This window comes from Homalodisca vitripennis, chromosome 4 (assembly GCF_021130785.1).
Source record: "Homalodisca vitripennis isolate AUS2020 chromosome 4, UT_GWSS_2.1, whole genome shotgun sequence".
Taxonomy (NCBI): Eukaryota; Metazoa; Arthropoda; class Insecta; order Hemiptera; family Cicadellidae; genus Homalodisca; species Homalodisca vitripennis.
In genome coordinates, this window is record NC_060210.1 from 43,860,673 (window position 1) to 43,880,230 (window position 19,558).

The window sequence follows — 19,558 nt, forward strand, 5'->3', positions numbered from 1 at the left end:
GTGAGTGTTTGTAGACACTGTACAGAATCACCATACGTGACCGCAGGAGACCGACGAGTGTGAATGTTTGGAGACAATGTACAGAATCACCATTCGGGACCGAGGAGTGTGAGTGTTTGTAGACACTGTACAGAATCACCATACGTGACCGCACGAGACCGACGAGTGTGAATGTTTGGAGACAATGTACAGAATCACCATTCGGGACTGAGGGTGTGAGTGTTTGTAGACACTGTACAGAATCACCATACGTGACCGCACGAGACCGACGAGTGTGAATGTTTGGAGAGACTGTACAGAATCACCATACGGGACCGACGAGTGTGAATGTTTGAAGAGACTGTACAGAATCACAAACAATTTATTTAGGTGTTATGTTCACATTTTAGAGAATATACGAAATTTCCATAAATACAGCACACATAACGTTTACCTCGGACTACAAAAGTTGTTTTTTATAATAAGTGCACAATTTACTTAAATATCTCTTTTGACTTTAAAGAAAGGGAAGAACATGGCAAACATCGATATATCGTATAGGATTTTAGAAAAGATGGCTACCATTGGAGATTTTACTTAAACATAAAAATTATGTTTCAAACCTGAAACATGTCGAAATTGGATCAGAATTATACTAGTAATAATATGAGTGAACTCTTAAAATAATATATTGTAAAAATTATGTAACCCTTTACCCATTTTTGAAGTAATCTAGTAATTAAGAATGCGTGACACGTATGTAAATAAGGAAATGTTCTGGTAGGCGCGAAGAAAACAAAATACAAGCATTTTTCTCACTACTTTTAGGAATAGCCACAATATTGTAAGTTTCTACAAAATCCATTTGCTTTATATAACCGTAACAAGGTTATTGAACGATATTGCGTGTTCGATAGAAGCTCATTTACATACGTATGCTAATGGAATCGCTTCCTGGACGAAATGAATACATATAACACCAGTCTACTATTAAAAACTAACTACTAATTTATAGTTGTACTTATTTACTGAAATTATGTATGTTTATTGAATACGGACTATAAAAATATGAGTTCTTCTTTGTCAGTTATTTTCAAATTCTATATAATTAAACATATTTGTATTCTATTTAATATTATTAAAAGTAGGGAAATTTCAACATTGATATGTTTTAATATAATTTAGTTGATACTAATGCAGTTAGCTAAATCTATTATTTCCCGTAATTACATACAAGTACATTTATCGTTTATAGAGTATAATGAAAATATGACAAAGATGGTTATGTCAAATTTTTATTTTATTAAATAGTAGCGCAGATCTCCGCCTGGAATATAGTGCGGTGATAGCCAATACATTTAGTCTACATTGTAATACATTGACGTTCTCAGAGAATAGCCAACAATACAAAACCTGAATAAACGGCAGGTCTCAATATGGGCCATGTCTTGTCTAATATAAACTAAATCTGCTCTAAATCAGTTTTTATTATTCGATTTAAATGACTTTAGTGTCATTAGATTCGTGAACAACTCTATAAAAACTGTTATTCTTGCAATTCTTAAGAAAAATGCTAGTTTTTTTAATATATTAAAAGTTTCAATCGCCGCATTTTTAAAAATACTAAAGATCATTTTATGATCATTCTTTTCAGTAACTGGCCTTGTTATCATAAACATTTGACTAAAATTTGGTATAATTTAATTTATTATTTTTTAAGATATTAATTGTTTTTATAAAAACACATATAGACAGACAGATGGGAAACTAAGCATTGGAGACCCATGTTCGTATGGTTAAATATTATGGTTTGTCTTGAATTGAGCAATAACGTGATATACCTTTGTCCAGAGAGTTACGTGATACCCTGCATCTTACTATTATGATTGAAAACATCCGATTGTTTTGTATGTAACTGAGTTAAAGTGTATTATTTGGTATCCGGTAGACAAATAGGCCTGTCTCACACACGATGCCAAATTCCTGTGTCCGAAAGTATTTATTGTGCGAATTGTAATAGTTATCATGCCTAGATCTTCTCGTAAATATTAATATTAATGTAATGTACAATGAATGATAAATGTAATTGAGTTCTTACCATTTTGTTTTGAAGATTAAAGCCAATAACGAAGTTGTGCGTGCAGGCAGATAAAGATCTGTGAATAGGTTTTTATTCAATTGGTTAATGTCTCGGCCTTATTGCTAATTTGTTTGGAGATGTTTTAGGCGGGTTCGTGGTCAGCATTTCGTCTCAAGGAGTTAAAGCAGCAACATTTCGTCGTCAATAAGTTACAGGGAGCATCATTTCGTCGTCAAAGAGTTAAAGCAGCAACATTTCGTCGTCAAGGAGTTAAAGCAGCAACATTTAGTCGTCAAGGAGTTAAAGCAGCAACATTTAGTCGTCAAGGAGTTAAAGGCAACATCATTTTGTTGTCAAGGAGTTAAAGGCAGCATTCATTTTGACATGAAATAGTTGTTAAAGGCATTTGCAATCTGTAGCTTATCTTTAATGAGAACATTATTCACATTAAAATACACATTTTTATCATTTGTATTACTATTTTTACCTGTAACATTGTTTATTACTGACTAAGTTTTCTTAGCGTCTTCTGCACAGTCCTTAAACAACTTTCTATAATAATCATGTTTCAGTTCTCTTATCTGTGAATTGAACTTGTTCCTGTATTTTACATAGTAGTTATCACAGAGTAATATTACTCTGTGGTAGTTATAAAGCTTAACATTATGAAGGTGTAGTTTGCATTTTTATACAGCTGATTTCTGTTGTTTATTCAATTTCATATTGACTCAGTAATCCAGCATTTTAGTTTTTTAACTTTAATTTCTCTATTATGTAGTTTTACTTTTTTCAATAAGCCCACACAAAGCAGATGTAAATAGATCAAATGCATAATTGGTGTCACATGAACAAAACAATGTTGACCAATCCTGCCTTTCAAGTAAATTATGTAACTCCACTGAACCCTCTTAACCCTTTTGCGGCCAACGTCCGTTACATCGGACGTCCGAAAACCACGCTAAAAAGGCCAACGTCCGTTACATCGGACGTCTGAAAACCACGCTAAAAAGGCCAACGTCCGTTACATCGGACGTCAAGAAAAAGTATGTTTAAACGGTGAAAATAAACATTTAGATACTATTTAAACTATAAAATAGTTTTATGAGGAACTAAAGTAGTAGTGTTCAGTTACATTAGTCAGTTGGTAGAAATGTCTACTGATGTGCAGCTGATTATTTGGCGGGACTCAGCTGATTTGACACACGCCTTTAGAGCCTTTACAAAAACTGCCGGACAAAAAGGAAAGAAATTGTGCTGTATGCAGCAAAGCAAGCACAAGCAAAGGGGGGACAAGAAAAAAGACCCGATTTATTTGTAAAAAGTGTAACAAGGGTGTACACCCTTTGTGTCTTCTTAAACATACTTGCTAAACACAAAATTTTTAGCCTAAGTTCTTTTTTATATTTCATTTTTATTATTGTCTTTCTCCATAGTAAAATATAGATTGTAGTTTTTAAAGTTGCTTTTATGTTTATATTAGTTATAGTTTGTAGTTATAGTCAGTCAAAACAAAATATTGTCAACAACTAATGTGTGAATAAACAGTTTCCAAAAAAATATTTTTTTTAGATATTAACAGTTTTTTTTTTTAAATTAATGTAAAAAACTTTTTTTTTAATATAACAATATAATTTTGTGTGTGTGTATACAAATATAAGTGAGTAACAAATTAAAATTGTTTCCCACAGCAAAAATATTTTTCTTTCATCCTATTTTTATATCTCAAAGTGAAAAAGACTAAATACATAAACTAAAAATACGTTTGCTTTTCTTGTTAAACAACAATATTTTGCAATCTAAGTGCAATATCTTGCCAAAATACTAAGCGCTATTTAGTAGGCTAATAAACAAAACAAAAACCATTACGATTGGGTGATAAACAAAAAAGTTATGATGCTTTAACTACAAGAGTGCGAAAACAGTGCTTTTGGCCTTGGCTCTTTTGGGTAGTACCCGCGCGAGCGGCACTGGCCGTGTTGCGCAGTACCCGGGCGGGCGGGCGGAGCTGGCCTCAAAAGGGTTAAAGAATCAATCAGAACTTCCGATGCTTTAGACTCAGGTAAAAGAACTACTCACGTGGCGATTGGATTTGATTAAATAACTTTAATTTCGAATCTTTACTCACTAATACAATCGGTTTTTAAATTCATGCTACGAAATAATACAAGTAATACTTTAGAAACAAATTAAATTTAGAAGATGATTTCAACCAATGTTACATTAATTACAGAGGTAGAGAGGACGCGGACCGAGATGTTAACTACATATAATTTTGAACGCGACTGACGATCACCGGCTCAGCAGGTCAAGCCGCGGTCATCGCCTCAGCGGCCGTGGCCAATCAAAAAGGACTAGGCCTGTGTGAGAGGCTAGCTAGCCCTGGAGTCAGCAATTTGTATCAGCAGTGCACGAGGCTAGCTGCACAATTCCAGCTCCATAACTTTGTTCTATTTCTATTGCAATAATATTCGATTCCAGTTTCTGGGCTCAAACCTTAAATTACTTAGTTGGTGACGGGTCAAATTAACTATTATTATTTAGAAAATGGATTTCTTTTAAAATGGAAAAATTAGGTGACCAATAAATATATACTATATTAATTCTGAAATCATAGTTAACATATATTTTGTCTGTCGGTAACGATTTACCAACGGGGCGTTACAATTATTTAATGTATTATAACCAATAAATGAGTAGAGACATTTAGATTTTTTTAAGGAGAGGCCGATCTTTTTTTGGTATAATTACTTTAATTTAATTTTATAAACTAAAGTTTGTTCCTTCATTTGTGCCTGAAACCAGACAACAGACATACAGTGATCTGTTTATCTGAGCATCAATAACTACTGATCCAATCATATCAAGACTGACATCCTTTGTCCTAACGAACATGTGGTCCAAACATGAAACACCTGCACCTGCAATTCTAGTTGGTTCATTTATAAAGGAGCTGAAACAAATTACTTGCTAGGCACAACTTATACGTACTTATCGGTTATAATATCATTAGCCAAAAGATTAATATTCATGTCACCAGCAATTATACAATTTCTTGCACTTTTAAAAGTTTGGTTATTTTCTAAGTAAAATTGAAAACCATCTATGAAATCCAATTTTTTAAACTGGTGATATCTGTACAGTAAAATGGTAAACATCCAAGGGAGATCTAGTTACAATATGAGGACGAATTGAATACGGCCTTGAATTCTAGAAGAGTTTACTGATAATGCACAGCTGATACCAATGTTATTATTAACAATGGAATTTTTTAGTCCAGATCGATGGCCAGCATAAGATTTTCCCAAGTCATTCTATAATTGAAGCATTCAAATGCTTCTTTGAATGAGAATATGTTGATGTTTCTGTAAATGACAAAAAAAGGTAACGTTGGACCGTTTCGTTGAGCTGCCAAGTGTAGCAGGTGTAACGAATATTGTTGCAATTCATGCACTTTCTCTGTTAGGTAGGTAGGTTATGCTAGCCCTTGCATAAGGTCGCATTCTTTGCTTTCATGTCATCCATTTCTCCAAGACTTTCTTTTCTCTTTTTCCCTTTCCTCACTTAGGATTTTCGTGAAATCGTCAATTTTCGAAGGAAAGAAATTAACAGCTTCATTCCTCCAGACATGTAACAAACTGTGGGAAGATTTATTTTTTTATCAGCTCCTCAAGCATCTTAGCTATATTTTTGTCTAAAACGAATTATGAACTGCGCTTCAATGTAACTAGTATTTATAAACTTGAAATATTCAATCATTTGAATCATTCTTTCCAACTTTCCCTCATTATCAGGAGGAAAAGCCAATAGCATATAGATGCGGAAACCACATATGCAAATTTGACGGCCAACCCTGTCAACCAAACGAGCAGCGTCAACAGCGGGGTGTGACCAATCCTTCTGAATACTGTCATCGGACAAGCCCAGAGATAGATGAAGTTAAGGACAAATATATTTTAAGTGTTTGAGCTTTAATTTTTGTGGTCTCAAAAGTATGGTCAGTGATGAATTTTTCTTAATAAGTATGATCTTACTGGAAATGTTCATTCGTATTTAAATTGTAACTTTTGGGACATGGATGACTAAATTGAGGCAATTTTTCGAGGCTTCAAATATCAATAACATAATTATAGTTGGAGATCTCAACGGAAGAAAGGGTAAGGAGAATAGTTTACCAGATAATATCTAAGAGAACATCAATAACAAAGTCAAAGAGAATCAAAGAACCAGATAGTAAACGCCAGACGTCGTAGCCTTCTAGATCTAATGGATAATCATGGTTTAACAATTTTAAATGGTAGATCTATCGACTTATCGGGAAATTACACCTTTATAGGGTGACATATTGCTCTGGTATAGATTTTGCAGCTGTATCCATTAATTGTTTATATTTAATGCACGATTTTAAAGTATTGCCACATCCTGGCTCTGATCACCTTCCCACTGAGGTTTTAATAGAGGTAAAGATTCATGTCACCACCAGAGGAGGGGAGGAGAAGAGTACCCCTCCACTGCTGCCTAGAATACAGCCCGTGGGTGGGGGCTGTATTTTCGATGGGAAAGAGGTAAATATGCTTCTCTATGCTGACGATATTGCCTACGGCCACGAGTTGTCAGCTTGTGATAAATAACTTGAGAAATATTGTGATAAGCAGAATCTTACAGTTAATTCAAACAAATGAAAAGTGTTGGTGTTCAGAAAAGGGAGGGGGAATTGGAAGTCAATGACAGATGGTGGTATGAGGGTGCTCAATAGAATTAGGAAATGAATATAAATATTTGTGAATGGTCTTTAGATTATCTTGGGAATGTCATTTAAAAGAAAAAAGCTTGAGTGCGAAAATGGCCTTTAACACAATTCGGGGAAATTCAATAATTAATGGCAGGGTTTCCCTGAGTGCCAAATATATTTGTTATAACACCATTTTTTTGTTCTTTTAGGACAAGAAGCTCAGAAAATTGCACCTAGTCCTATAAAACCTCCTGTCGAAATTTATGAGGAAAAGTTTAGGGCATTAATCTCAATTCATGTCTCCTAGAAGAAAGGAGAAGCCAGCTCTGAACCAGTCAAGGCAAGCAGGGTGTGGCACACCCTTGCTGGCAAAAACCTTTGACTCTTAGGAAACAAATCACCTCAACACCAACAGTCATCTCCCACAGTATCGAATCTCTAATCGATAATAAACTAGACCTTGCGCCCTAGAACCTCAACATTTGCGGTTAGTGATGCGTCCCTCCTGGACATCCATAAGGTTGCCCAGATTGAAGTGGCACATCGGTTTTTGCTGCATCCACTGTGGGTTCAACTGGAAGATATAAACCAGCCAGAAGTAAACTCTCCTGGAGATTATAACATCATGGTGAGAGTGATAATGTGTTACGGCACGCAGGTGTGGGGCTATGTGGCAAGTGGAAGCGGTGTAAAAATATTTAATTAAAAGACATTTACCTTATAATACTCCAAATTACATATAGTATCTCGAAACTCGAAAGTTTGAAAAATGCAACAGTTCACATTAAAAATCAACAAAAATTATTTAACGAATTTGTTTGTTATGCCACAAAATGTACTCCTCTAGTTTTTAGCAAAAAAGGTTATTAAAAAAGATGTGCATTGGAGTCTGGAATGGAAATCATTAGGTTTGAAGTGTGGGATTAAAATAGATATTGCCGATGAGAGGGAGGGGCTGTTGTACAATCTGCTGATGAGAGTAGTGTCTGTAGCAAGCAGACTGTGAGGGTAGGGCATGACAGCAGCACAGTTCCACCAGCAGCACCTGACCCTTGACTTCCATCTTGGTGACAGGACCTTCTCACTAATACTCACGCTTATCTCCTGGGTCATTAAAGTAAAAGCAGACTTAGTCTACCTTAATTATAGGCCCTGGCTGGGAGACAGAAATCACAATTGTTCCCTTTGTAATTTAGGAGAACTTGAAACAATATATAATTTTATAGCTAAATGTCTGATTTTTAGAAATACTAGAAGTTTTTTGGAGAATCAGAATTATTTAAACAGGATTTTAAAAATATTTTAAATGGAAAGGATTGGTTGGCCTTATATAATTTTTTGTCAGCTGCTTGTAAGAATAGATGGGAGTTGATAAATAAATTACACAACTTTTAAGCTGTTAGTATAGGGGTTCTGACTGAACACATTTGGCAAAGCGTCATTTTGTAAAGAATTATTTTTTTGTATAAAAACTAATAAAATTAGTAAACAATAAAAGTGTAGTCTCTGTGTTTGTCTGTCCATATTTACATTTTAATAGAATCATAAATAATGTCTACAGTTCATTTTCGTTTAATTGATAATAAAAAGGTTTAGTTCAATAATAGGGTGTAGATCATAATAAATTATTTGGTTTTGTTTGGTACAATAATTTTAAAGGTTATTCAAAATATATTACCTGATTCGCTTTATACTGAAGAGTTGTAAAGAATTATTTTATTTTGAATTGTTTTGTTTTTGTAAGTTTATTTCATGAATGAAGTTTGTTTTATATTTTTTTTTTAAGACCTTAATAGTGATGTGGTGGTTTAATAAATTAAGTATGGTTAATGTAAGGTACACTTAGATCATATTTAATTCGTTAATTTTATAGTTCCTCTTTCTTAAATATTTTTGCAAGTAAACAAACTCAACACTGTTTTTGAACCATTGTTGATTCAGTGTTCTTCAATATATTAATGTATTTAATAAAGTGTCATTTATGTCAAATAAAACACCATTATTCATATTTAACATTATGTCATATAATAACAATAACATATTTTCAATAACTTCTGCTTTAAGAGTTATCTAGTATGCTGCTAAGTATAATACAAAAATAAGCTCACCTGTTTCGCCTTGAAAACAGCAACTTTGTGCAGTATTCTTAAAATGTAGGAAATTTTTTTATACCCTGGATATTTTTCAACTTTATTCATACAAGAACTCTATACTTTAAGTAAAATAAACTTGCTTTCCCTATTTTAAAGGACCATATATAGTATAATAAATATTGATTAGCTTTTTGAAACTTTTAAAATGGGTATGCTAATTTGAAGTTTATAATACTATATATTGTGGAATCTCTCCTCCATTGGACTAGTTTTTTAAAAACTATCATAATTTAATATTCCCTTTACCTCAGAAATAGTAGAAATGCTGCAGATTATTTCCAAAAATACAACTGCGGTCTTAAAGCAACTACTTCTGATGCTCATGTTCTACAAGAACATAAAGAGTGAAAAATCCTTAAAACCAAGTCCATCCAACATTTTAAAATAATAGTTCATGATAAATTTTGTGACACATTCGTTGCTTTTCTGACAATCTGAAAAAGAATTGCTTGTTAAGGGATGTTAGTGTCCATCACAAATTTTCCTTAAGCCACAGTAAAAATGTGGAGAACCAGTTTCAAGCAGCCCTAACTAAATTGGGCAGTGTCAAGGCATCAAGTACTTAAAATTCAAAACGATTTGAAATTTAAGTACTTTATGTTACAGATTACTTGAGTAAAAATAACGTATCTATAGTTTTTTAATTGTCTTATTTTAGATACTTATAAAAAAATCCAATGTATTTGGTTTAATCCTTTGTATCAGTTTTGTTTTTAATTTAACCCGTTCAGTGCGGCAGGCCCACATCAGGGCTCATGCGACACCTGTCAAACATTCTCCTAGTATGGTCTTGTCATTCACAGTAGACGGTCGATTTACAGCCGTGTATTCAGTGACGTCCTAGAGTCATCCTCAGTATCCTCCGTTCGGGCGTAACCCGCGCGCGGCTGGCCCCTATGTGGGCCCACTTTCAACTTCATTTCTTTTAAGTTTTGTACATTTTAATTGTGAGTGTTTAGTTAGTTTTTGTTTACCAAAATGGATCCTTCTCAGCCTAGTTGTTCCAGTCCGAGTAGTGGTAGAGCTAGGAATATGGACGAAAATGACAGTGACGGGATCTATTGACCGTATGCAAAGGATTGTTCACAACACTTCAGATTATTTAGTATTTAACATAAAAAAACATAATTAGGAACTGTACTAGATTATATCCAGCAAATAAGTGACTGTGCAGTACAAACAATCAATAAACTAAGATCGCATCCTGACCCTCAGGATAAGGGGCGGTTCCAGGCTTATGACATTATTCTGAAACGGGTTTCCCCGGAATTTCAGTTTAACACATCATTCCCATCTTCTATCAACAAAAGGTAATATTATTTGACAAAAAATATTTCAGCATCCTGTGACCCGGTGACCCTCCCTCGTATTTTTGCCGCAGTGAATTGCAAGTGCATGTTTTGAAGTTGACACACAACATGGTGGTTGAGATTCCTGACTTGAGTCGACCAATTCCAAAACTCACTAACTCCACTTTCCTAAATTTTACAGGATGAGCAAAAAAACTATAGTGGTTAAAGTATACACTCAAAGTAATTATTTTTATTGTTATGAATAATAAAATCCTACTACTAATTGGTTAAACAGTAAGAAATTAAATGTATTTCTTTTGTTGAACTAGAAAACAACAGTTAAATATTGGAGTTAGAGAGTTTTGGAAAATGGAGATTGGTATTAGACAGTTTTGTTGCAGTACGGTTTTGATTTAGGTAGTTTTTGTTGCCAACATTGTGTTTTAGGGCAACAAGGTTGGGTAAATATTATAAAACTTGTAATAATGAAAAAATATGTATTTAAATTAAACAATTTTGTATGCAATTAAACTTAAATTACATTTTGTTGTTTTAAAATTCATTTTTTACAATGGAAAGTTGCCCTCTAAGATTAAAACTTCATCCTCCATTGGATCTTCATGTTCATTAGGATCATCTTGATTAAGTTCCTGGTTTTCCCCATCATTGTAGTAAATAGATCAGCGTAGTACCTAAGAAAACTCCAGTTTGATCCCATTGTTCCCCATAATGTTTTCGTAGTAGTGTTTTTTTACATCCTTAACTTTTGCAGGATTAACCTGAACAGAATTTGGTTTCATCTGGGGGTTTATGTTTCTCAGACTACAGCCTTTCTTGGCTATTCCCTCTGGACGCTCCTATATCGTTTTTATAGGCTACTTCACCCTTACTAATCCATTTCCTTTTTTGCCTCTTGTTAATATGAATCGTTTACAAGTGGAAAACTTAAGAGTGCCATTGACCTGGCTTCTTTACTGTTGATCTGCATACTTCCATCCAGTTTTCAACATCAAAGTCCAAACCTAATCTATTGACCGTTCCACTTTCTCTAAAAATGTCAAAGTATGTGTTTGGATGGGTGATGCTTTCAACTTTTCTGACTTTTCTCTCTATTACCCCAAAAACTCTATCGGGTGGGATGTAAGAATGTCCTGGAACCGGATAGTGAATTACAATTGTCTTAATGTGCTGAGGTGCTTTAGTCAATAACCAGTTTAGTAAAGCTGTAATAAGAATGGTATTTTTATTTTGTCCTCCAGCACCATCTGCAAACAATCTAATTGTATGTACATTTTCTGGATAGACTGTTTCTGATAATCGATGGCGAACACAAGAAGCTATTTCGCTTGAACCTTTCGCACCTTCCATTTCAGTCCAAGCATAAATGAAAGTGTTTTCAACTGTCTGCTTTGACAGAGAAGAACCGAGACACATTGTAAAATTATATACATAAAACTGTCGTAAGAAATAAGCAGCTTGATCAGTCAACTTAGGAAAAATTAGATTTTTTTGGCAGTCGAATGAAAACGTGATTGTCCCAGCCTCTTCAGATTGCAATAGCTCAAAAAAACATCTTACCTCTTTTTTTGTGAACTTGTAATTCTATTTTCAGTTTCCCCTTTTCTTCAAAATCTACCACAGATAGAATCTTCTCTTTCAGCTTAAGACATTGAGAACACTGGTCTGTTGCTGGTGACCCAAACCCTACATTATAATTCTCTACAAATATTTTCCTAAAGTACTCATACTTGACTTTAAACTCATTTTCAGTAGTGTTGTTGTACGATTTCCACAGACTAGAGATACTTAAATGACTTGCTAGGTACTGCCGTCTGGATTTCCCTCGGCAATAATGTGACTCTACAGGTTGTAGAGCCTCAATAAAGGTTTTTAACTTTGGATAGTTTTTTCCTCAGACTTTTTAGAACGATGGTCTCCCTCCACCTCGAAGTTCTTTTGGCGATTCGCCAGTTTGAAACACAAGACGGCACAATCTTTGTACTCTAAATTTTTGAAATATTTAAAATATCTAAAAAAGCCTTTTGGCAAACTTTTACCAAATTCACTTCCTCCTTCATTGCGGTATGATGGTATGAAATATTCAATAGCCATACCTCTTTTCAGAAGAATGAGGACCTTGAAGCCGATGTCTTTTTGGAACTTTTCCTTTGGCGTACCTCAGTATAAATTGATCTTGGTCAATTTTATTGCAAGATTTGTAGAACCCCTGATGAAAACGTCTTATGGTCCTGCATATTAAGACGGGAACAGTCATAACAGTGCTTGGATCCGTTAGCTCTTTCACGATGTCCACAAGTTGGAATATTTGGGAATCCTTGAGCGGAGTGTCTGAAACAAATCATATTCCGTAAGCTAATTAAATAACCAGTATTTAAAACAGAAATAAAAATACAAGCCGATATCATAAAAACAATCAATGCTGTGAAAATGTTAGTGTACAGTTAAAGGGTTTTAGGTTATGTCATCATTGGATAAACATACAAATTTAATTATGTTGTCCTGTAATAAATATAGTTTAGCTTACCTCTTCTTTTTGTCCTTGGTTTTCTTCCAGTTATCTACTCTTCTTTTTCTCTTTCTCGTGGAATTGTCAGGCATTGGTTCAACATTACCGCTTTGTAATAAGGTTACCTCTGGATCAGCCATATTGTACAAAACAGAAATAACTAATGAAGTAAACAAACAATTTCCCAAGATGCACTGCTGTACAGTGTAGCCAATATATAAACACAAAATAATAACTATTTTGAAGGAACTGCTCACTTTCTGTTTGAAGAATATGTTGCCAATGACTATCATATGATTAGGAATTAGTCAGTTTTGTTGCAGTACTGCCTTGAAGTGTGCTAGTTGAAGCCTGGAGTTAGAGAGTTTTGAAACAGTAATGGAGGAAGATGAATTAGCGAGTTTTATTTCAGTAAAGGGATTGGATTTAGAGAGTTTTGTTGCAGTTGCAGTTTTTTACATTGATATTTCCATAAGAATTAGAGAGTTTTGGAACAAGATCTTTTGCTACCTTATAAAACTCCCAAATACTGCCAAATACTATAAAAACCTCAATTTCAAAAATTTTGGAGTTAGTGAGTTTTGGAATTGGTCGACTCACTTATGCATACTATTTGTTTATTTTAACCTAGTTTGTAATTATGAGTTAGGTTATTTACCTGAAGAAGAAACCAGATTGCACATCTTGAAACATAGTGTTGCTAATTTTTTGAATCACTGATCAACGGAAAACACCCCCCCCCCCACCCTATACCTTCACTATCCTTCTATACTAAAAAACTAACTTCAAAGAAGTTGCAGTAGGATAACAGTTTGTATATAATATACAATGTTATGTTCATTTTACATACCTAATACTTCATATTTTTATATTAGATTATTATTATTCCTCCTTCTTTTTGGTTTAGCAAGAAAATTTTGTATCAATCTAGGACCTGATACTTCTGGTTTTCCACTATATTTGCTTAGCAACCAAAAGGTTATTTTATGAGAGCCATTTTCCCCAGTTCACTTTTCAAATCCAATATTTTGATAAAAAAAAACCATAGAAGAGTAAGTTGGCATAAAGCATGGACATCTTATCAGTTTATAAAACCCTTACAAACCAATCAGAATGGTCTTGCCAATATAGAAGTTACTATATGACCAGTTTAAAGGTACAGTACGCGCGCTGAAGGTTCGGCTCCAAGTCAACAGAGCGGACTATGGCGGGGGACGGGTGGATTGCCCGATATAACACCTGTTCTGCAGACATCCACCAATGTTTGCCCGCTGCAGTCTGAATATTTATTGTCCCTGTTTCTCCCTCACAGTCGAGTATTCACTGTTGTTAGAAGTGGACAAGTGGTTTAAGTGCGTTATACATAATTCATTAGTTCAGTTAGTAGTGAGGTTAGTGAATTTTGGTAGTTGTAGGGCGTTACAAATTATTTAATATTATCCTTGCTATTAAGGCTATATTACAAGTTTTAGTAGTTTTGTTTTGATTCATCATCTCAGTCGGTATAATGGGCCCAATACATTTCCAAAGTGGCCCGAGGAAAAACTACGTGAAGCCAGGCTCGAGAAATTAATATGGAGGGTTAGTGAGTTCATGGCAAATGAGTCGAAACTATCTAATGATGAACAAATCCCTATAAATAAATGTTTAGAAAGAACTGCCGCGGCTTGTGGTGTTTTCAAAGACACTGATCAAGGAGATTCGCCGTGAAAAAAAAATTATGGATTCTTCCACTGAAGGGAGTGTTCGTTCATTACCCCTAAAAAATACAAAAAAAAAATAGTAGAACTAGACGACTTTGATAATTGTGTTGTTTGAAGAACCGTCCATGAATTTTATAAAACTGATAGTTGCCTGCCACTCTTCAATTGTTAAAAAAACAAGCTGAATGAAAAAATTAACTATGAAGGGGGTTTAACTAGCCTCAGAAAAATATTAGCATCATTAGGATTTCGGTGGAAAAAAAATTGAAAATAATAGGCAAATTTTTTGATTGAAGCTAGTGACATAAGAATGAAACGTAATTAACTATTTACGAAGTATAAAAACAAGCGCGAGCACTATTGTTGATGAATCGTATATATTATCATCTCATGTGACTGCAAAGGGATGGAGTGACGCCAGTCTTCAAGGGTTTAAAAAGAAAATAAGTAAAGGCGAGAGAGCCATAATACTGCACGCAGGGGTGAAATTGGGTTTATTCCTGGAGCTTGCTTAAATCTGGAAAGCGGGAACGAGCGAAGGAGAGTATCATGATCAGATAAATTCATGCGAACTTCATGACATGGACAAGATCTCGGCTCATTCCAAACTTACCAGTTAACCTCTCTAATAATTATTGATAATGCCGCCTATCATAACGTCCAAGTTAATAAAGCACCTAATTCGGGTTCCAAAAAAGCAGAAATGATCAAGTGGCTACAAGATCATGGACTGCAAGTTTGATAAAAATGTCACTTAAACCCGAATTGTACAGTTTAGTAAAACAACATAAGGATGTGTTTAAGATTTGTTAGAAAACCACGGACACAGCGTCCTTCGCCTTCCTCCATACCATCCAGATCTAAATCTGATTGCGAATATTTGGGGAGTAATAAAAAATTATGTAGGTCAAAAAAATATTGTAAATAACATTAAAAAAATACCATAGCGCTATGCAAAGAGAAGATAAGACTCAATAACAAAAGAAGACTGGGGAAAGGTGTGTAAGAAAGGCAGCAACAGTGAACAGGATGCAAGCGAAGAATCGGAAACGGGTGGTGAGGATGGAAATAACTCGCCATTGGCAACTCTATTATAGGTAAGAACAGCTTTGTAAACAAAGTAAAATCTAGGGAAAATACTGTTTACCATGCAGATTTTAAAATAACGGATTCTACATTTATGCGTTGATAGTTTAAATTCTTAATTTGCATTGTTAGACGTTTAGTAATTTTACGATTTTTAATCACTAATAAATTTATGATTTTATTTCTTATCTGTCAGAAAGTCAATTAATATACAATGTATTGCTAAGGTAGTATTCGAATTTTGAATTGAATGCTACAATGTAATATGGTTTAGTCCATATATAACCAATGCCTCTATGTATAGTGTATTCGTAGAAATGCTAAAAAAATAATTTATTGTCATGCCACATAATTAATAATTAAATTTTTCATAAACAGGATTCTTTATACAACAGTGTTTCATATTCATTCATCTGACATAAAATTAGTTTATAAACAATACACCCCAAAACGCTTTCTATTCGAATATAATACAATGAAATTCAATATAATTTCATTAAAGTTTAAAACTTTTAGTTTATCACAGATCACCACTATGGCCTAGTGTTTTTTTTTTTCAGAAATAAAATATTACAAAGTGATTCAATGTTAAACTTTCAAATGGTATATTGCCGTGTTGTGTTGCATTTATGTGAATGGGCCATAAACTATAGGGCAGCGGTGTCGGTGATACATTCCACTTCAGACTAAGTTACGGCTAACCTAAACTATGTATCTGAAAAAAGTTAAATCTAAAATTAACTTCAGTTCATTCAGAAACTTTCCCTCTGGTGAAAGTTTCCTGACCAAATAATAAAAAAAATCCTCACAAACTTTTTTGTATCACAATTTTAAAATATATTTTATTGAAGAAAAGTAATAAGACATTGAAACTTGATACATCCATTAGCATTGGCATAAACAGGAAAATAGATCTGCCAAGTTTCAGAATTTTATTTGTACAGGAAGTTGGTCTAACCATAAGTTGATTGTCGAGCGAGAATTAAACATTGCCGTCTGTGACGGATCATTGGAGAGTCAATGTTTTTATTTGGTTAGTAGGGCAACGACAGCGCACACTGTAAATAATTATTAATCCTCAAGGTCCTAGCTAGAATCACTTTCAAAAATTGTTATTTTTAGTTTGTTTTAGTTGTCTGTGATTATAATTTATACCTCATACTTGCATATTTGATTCATACTTTTTTATGATGACAAGTTTTCTCCTCACTTATTTTTTTCATCAATATTTAGAGAATATAACTTTTTCATAACCAGTTCCTTTAAAACTGTATACTGCGATGATCGTAATGTTTTGTAATGTTTCCTTCCCAGATGTCCAAATTAATTAAATTAAACATGTCCAGGAAGAAGTCTCAAAACCAAATATTCCAATAAAATCTATTAATTTTTGCAGTTATGGTTCAATCCTTAAGATATATTTCACTTTCTAAAAGAAACTTACCTTAGGAGCTTTTAAGGTGTTATGTGTGCTGGGTTAACATGGATGTAATGATATGGCAATTATCTATAACTACAACAGATTCAGGTTACAAATTGGGGATTAACTTTTGTTTTACCCACTTTTCATAGTGTTTTAATATGGTTCTTAAGATAATCTGTTGAGTCCAAATTTTCATCACCTACATGAAACAACTACCACAGACTTACTTTACTTACTGGTGATTTTAAACTTTCTGTTTCACTAGCAGTACAAAGCTATTATGAAAACAGTTTTCGTCCATGTACACATTCAAACCACACTTTTCTGTAAACTTATAATTTATTACAAATCTTCCACTGTTCCCTGATACAAAGACTTCAAAGATTTTTTTGGAGTTATTTTTCCACCTGAACTCAAGCTTTCTGACAATCACTCTTAAGACTACAACATTTTAGCATTCCTTATAAAGTTTTATCTTGTGCCTTCATGCTATTGGGGTCACCATGTGATCTACTCCTTTAATTTTATTACAATTACAGGAGCACCCGAAATAATACCCACAAGCTTCCTGCACTTCACCTAAACAATGTTTACAGACACTTATTTTATTTATAACACTTCAAATTCAAAATCTATATCTGGCCTAACCTGTTTTGCTACAAGGCCAGATGACAGCTAACTTTAAACTGAGATACAAATAAGTAACATCAATAAGTGTTTTGGGAAAAGATTCCTAAAAACAGAAGCATTGGCTTATACTTTAATGGAGAACTTGAGAAAGGAGTAAGACAAATTAATGGAAGCCCTGATTAGAGCTGTAAGAAAAGTCTACAAACTGAAAAAGTATTTTTTTAATCTGGTATTCTGTAAGAATGTAACAAAAAACATATTTACACTATACACAGTAGTACAATATTTTACATAGTAGATATATAAACAAAAGTTAAATGGAATGAAGTTGACAGTAAACGTAAGTCTAAACAAATACCTTATATAAACATTAAAACATAACTGCTCTCTTCCAACTTAAAATCAATGCTGAATATAAATGAATGAACTAAGAAAACTCAAGAATTTATATTTTTTAAGGGGGCAAACTTAACTAAGTACAGATATAATATTACATGTAACATTCAAAAACAATTTTAATTTCACAAACAATTGGTTTTGGAGTACAATTAAAAAGAATGTATATGCCAAGAGTTTGTATCTTGCAAAAAGACCTTACAACAAAAAAGAAATTCAAAAGGAACATTAATACCTTAAGATATATCTCCTACTACTTCTAAAAACAGGACAGAAAATAAAAGTTACTGCTACTCCACAGTTTCTTGAAAAAATAAATTCGTTTTCTTAAGGCACTTTCAGTCACATGTTCACTTTCAATGCGGGTTTTCACAAACCACATTTTATAGGAAGTAAAGAAGTTCTTGCAGACTAGAGTTTGGTGGTCGGTGGAGGGACTGGCTCACCAAGAACGCCAGCTTATGTGCGTATTGCACTGGAGCAGGGACTCTGACCGTTCCCTGAAACAGACAATTCAGTGTCAATGTATTTGGTGAACTAAAATAATAGGCTACCAAGTACACATTTTCTGATAGTACTAGAACATAGATAGAACATTTTCTATCAGCCCAGTTTTTTTTTATATACAACATTTCCCTCCAAAAAACCTTCTTCATCTAATTTTAGTTTATTTTATTCTTTTTAAATTGTCAATTTAAGCAAGTTACAGTAAAATATGAGTGCCCATCAATGAAAAGTACAGTAGGTTTAGCCACTGTGAATTTTCCAGTGTTATATTAAACTAATATCTTAACATTAGTATACATGATTTAACAGCAATAATTATTTGATGTAGGGTAAAATAACACTTCAATTAATGATATAGACTTCTCAGACGTAGAGTGCAATAATCCTTCAATTAATGACCGAATTCTCAAATAAAACCATGAAGTTATTTGCTGTCATTAAATAGGAACTTAAGTAAAACTTAATAACTTAATCAAACGTCAAGAATGAGTGATCGGTTTCCACAATAATTTGCAACAAGATTTAATTTACAAATATAAACTTTTTTAGATCATAAAGGTTCTGTTAGAACTCGTGTTGTAGAATACTTACACTCCAATTAAAGTACAAATGCGTCATTTTGTAGGTCAATCGTTGCAGTTTGTCAGGATCCAATCCTATTGTGTCGTGTATAACATTATAGCTGGTAGGGCTCACAGTGCCCTGGTTAACAAACTGCGACACAATGAAAAAGTCGTACCTACACAAACAAAACCAATTATAGTAATAAATTAGTATCATGGTTAACAAACTGCGAAACAATGAAGAAATCTTATCTAAAAACAAAACTAATTAAATATAGTAATAAATCACATTAGTGACCTGGTTAAAAACTGAGAAAATGAACAAGCCGTATCTAAAAGACAAAACCAATAGTCCTGCTGTTAGTTTCAAAGTAATGTAAAATAACTTGTTAATAGATTTAATCAAATGACAACCCTTACACTTATTTTAAGGCTAAACTGTATATTTTCTTTTGTAAATCAGACATACTAAACAAAATTGGTTTATTAT

At 33.6% G+C, this 19,558-nt stretch overlaps 1 protein-coding gene across 1 annotated transcript in view; it reads right to left on the reverse strand.

Moving 5' to 3' along the window:
• Window positions 1-17,808: 17,808 nt before the first annotated feature.
• The window catches only part of LOC124359233 (piwi-like protein Siwi), a 78,034-nt gene continuing 76,284 nt past the window's right edge, over window positions 17,809-19,558 (reverse strand). The window contains exons 18-19 of the mRNA XM_046811806.1: window positions 19,097-19,244; window positions 17,809-18,498 (exon numbers count right to left, since the gene is read on the reverse strand). Coding sequence (XP_046667762.1) covers window positions 18,382-18,498; window positions 19,097-19,244 — 265 coding nt within the window. The 3' untranslated portion in view covers window positions 17,809-18,381. The remainder of the gene's footprint in view (window positions 18,499-19,096; window positions 19,245-19,558) is intronic.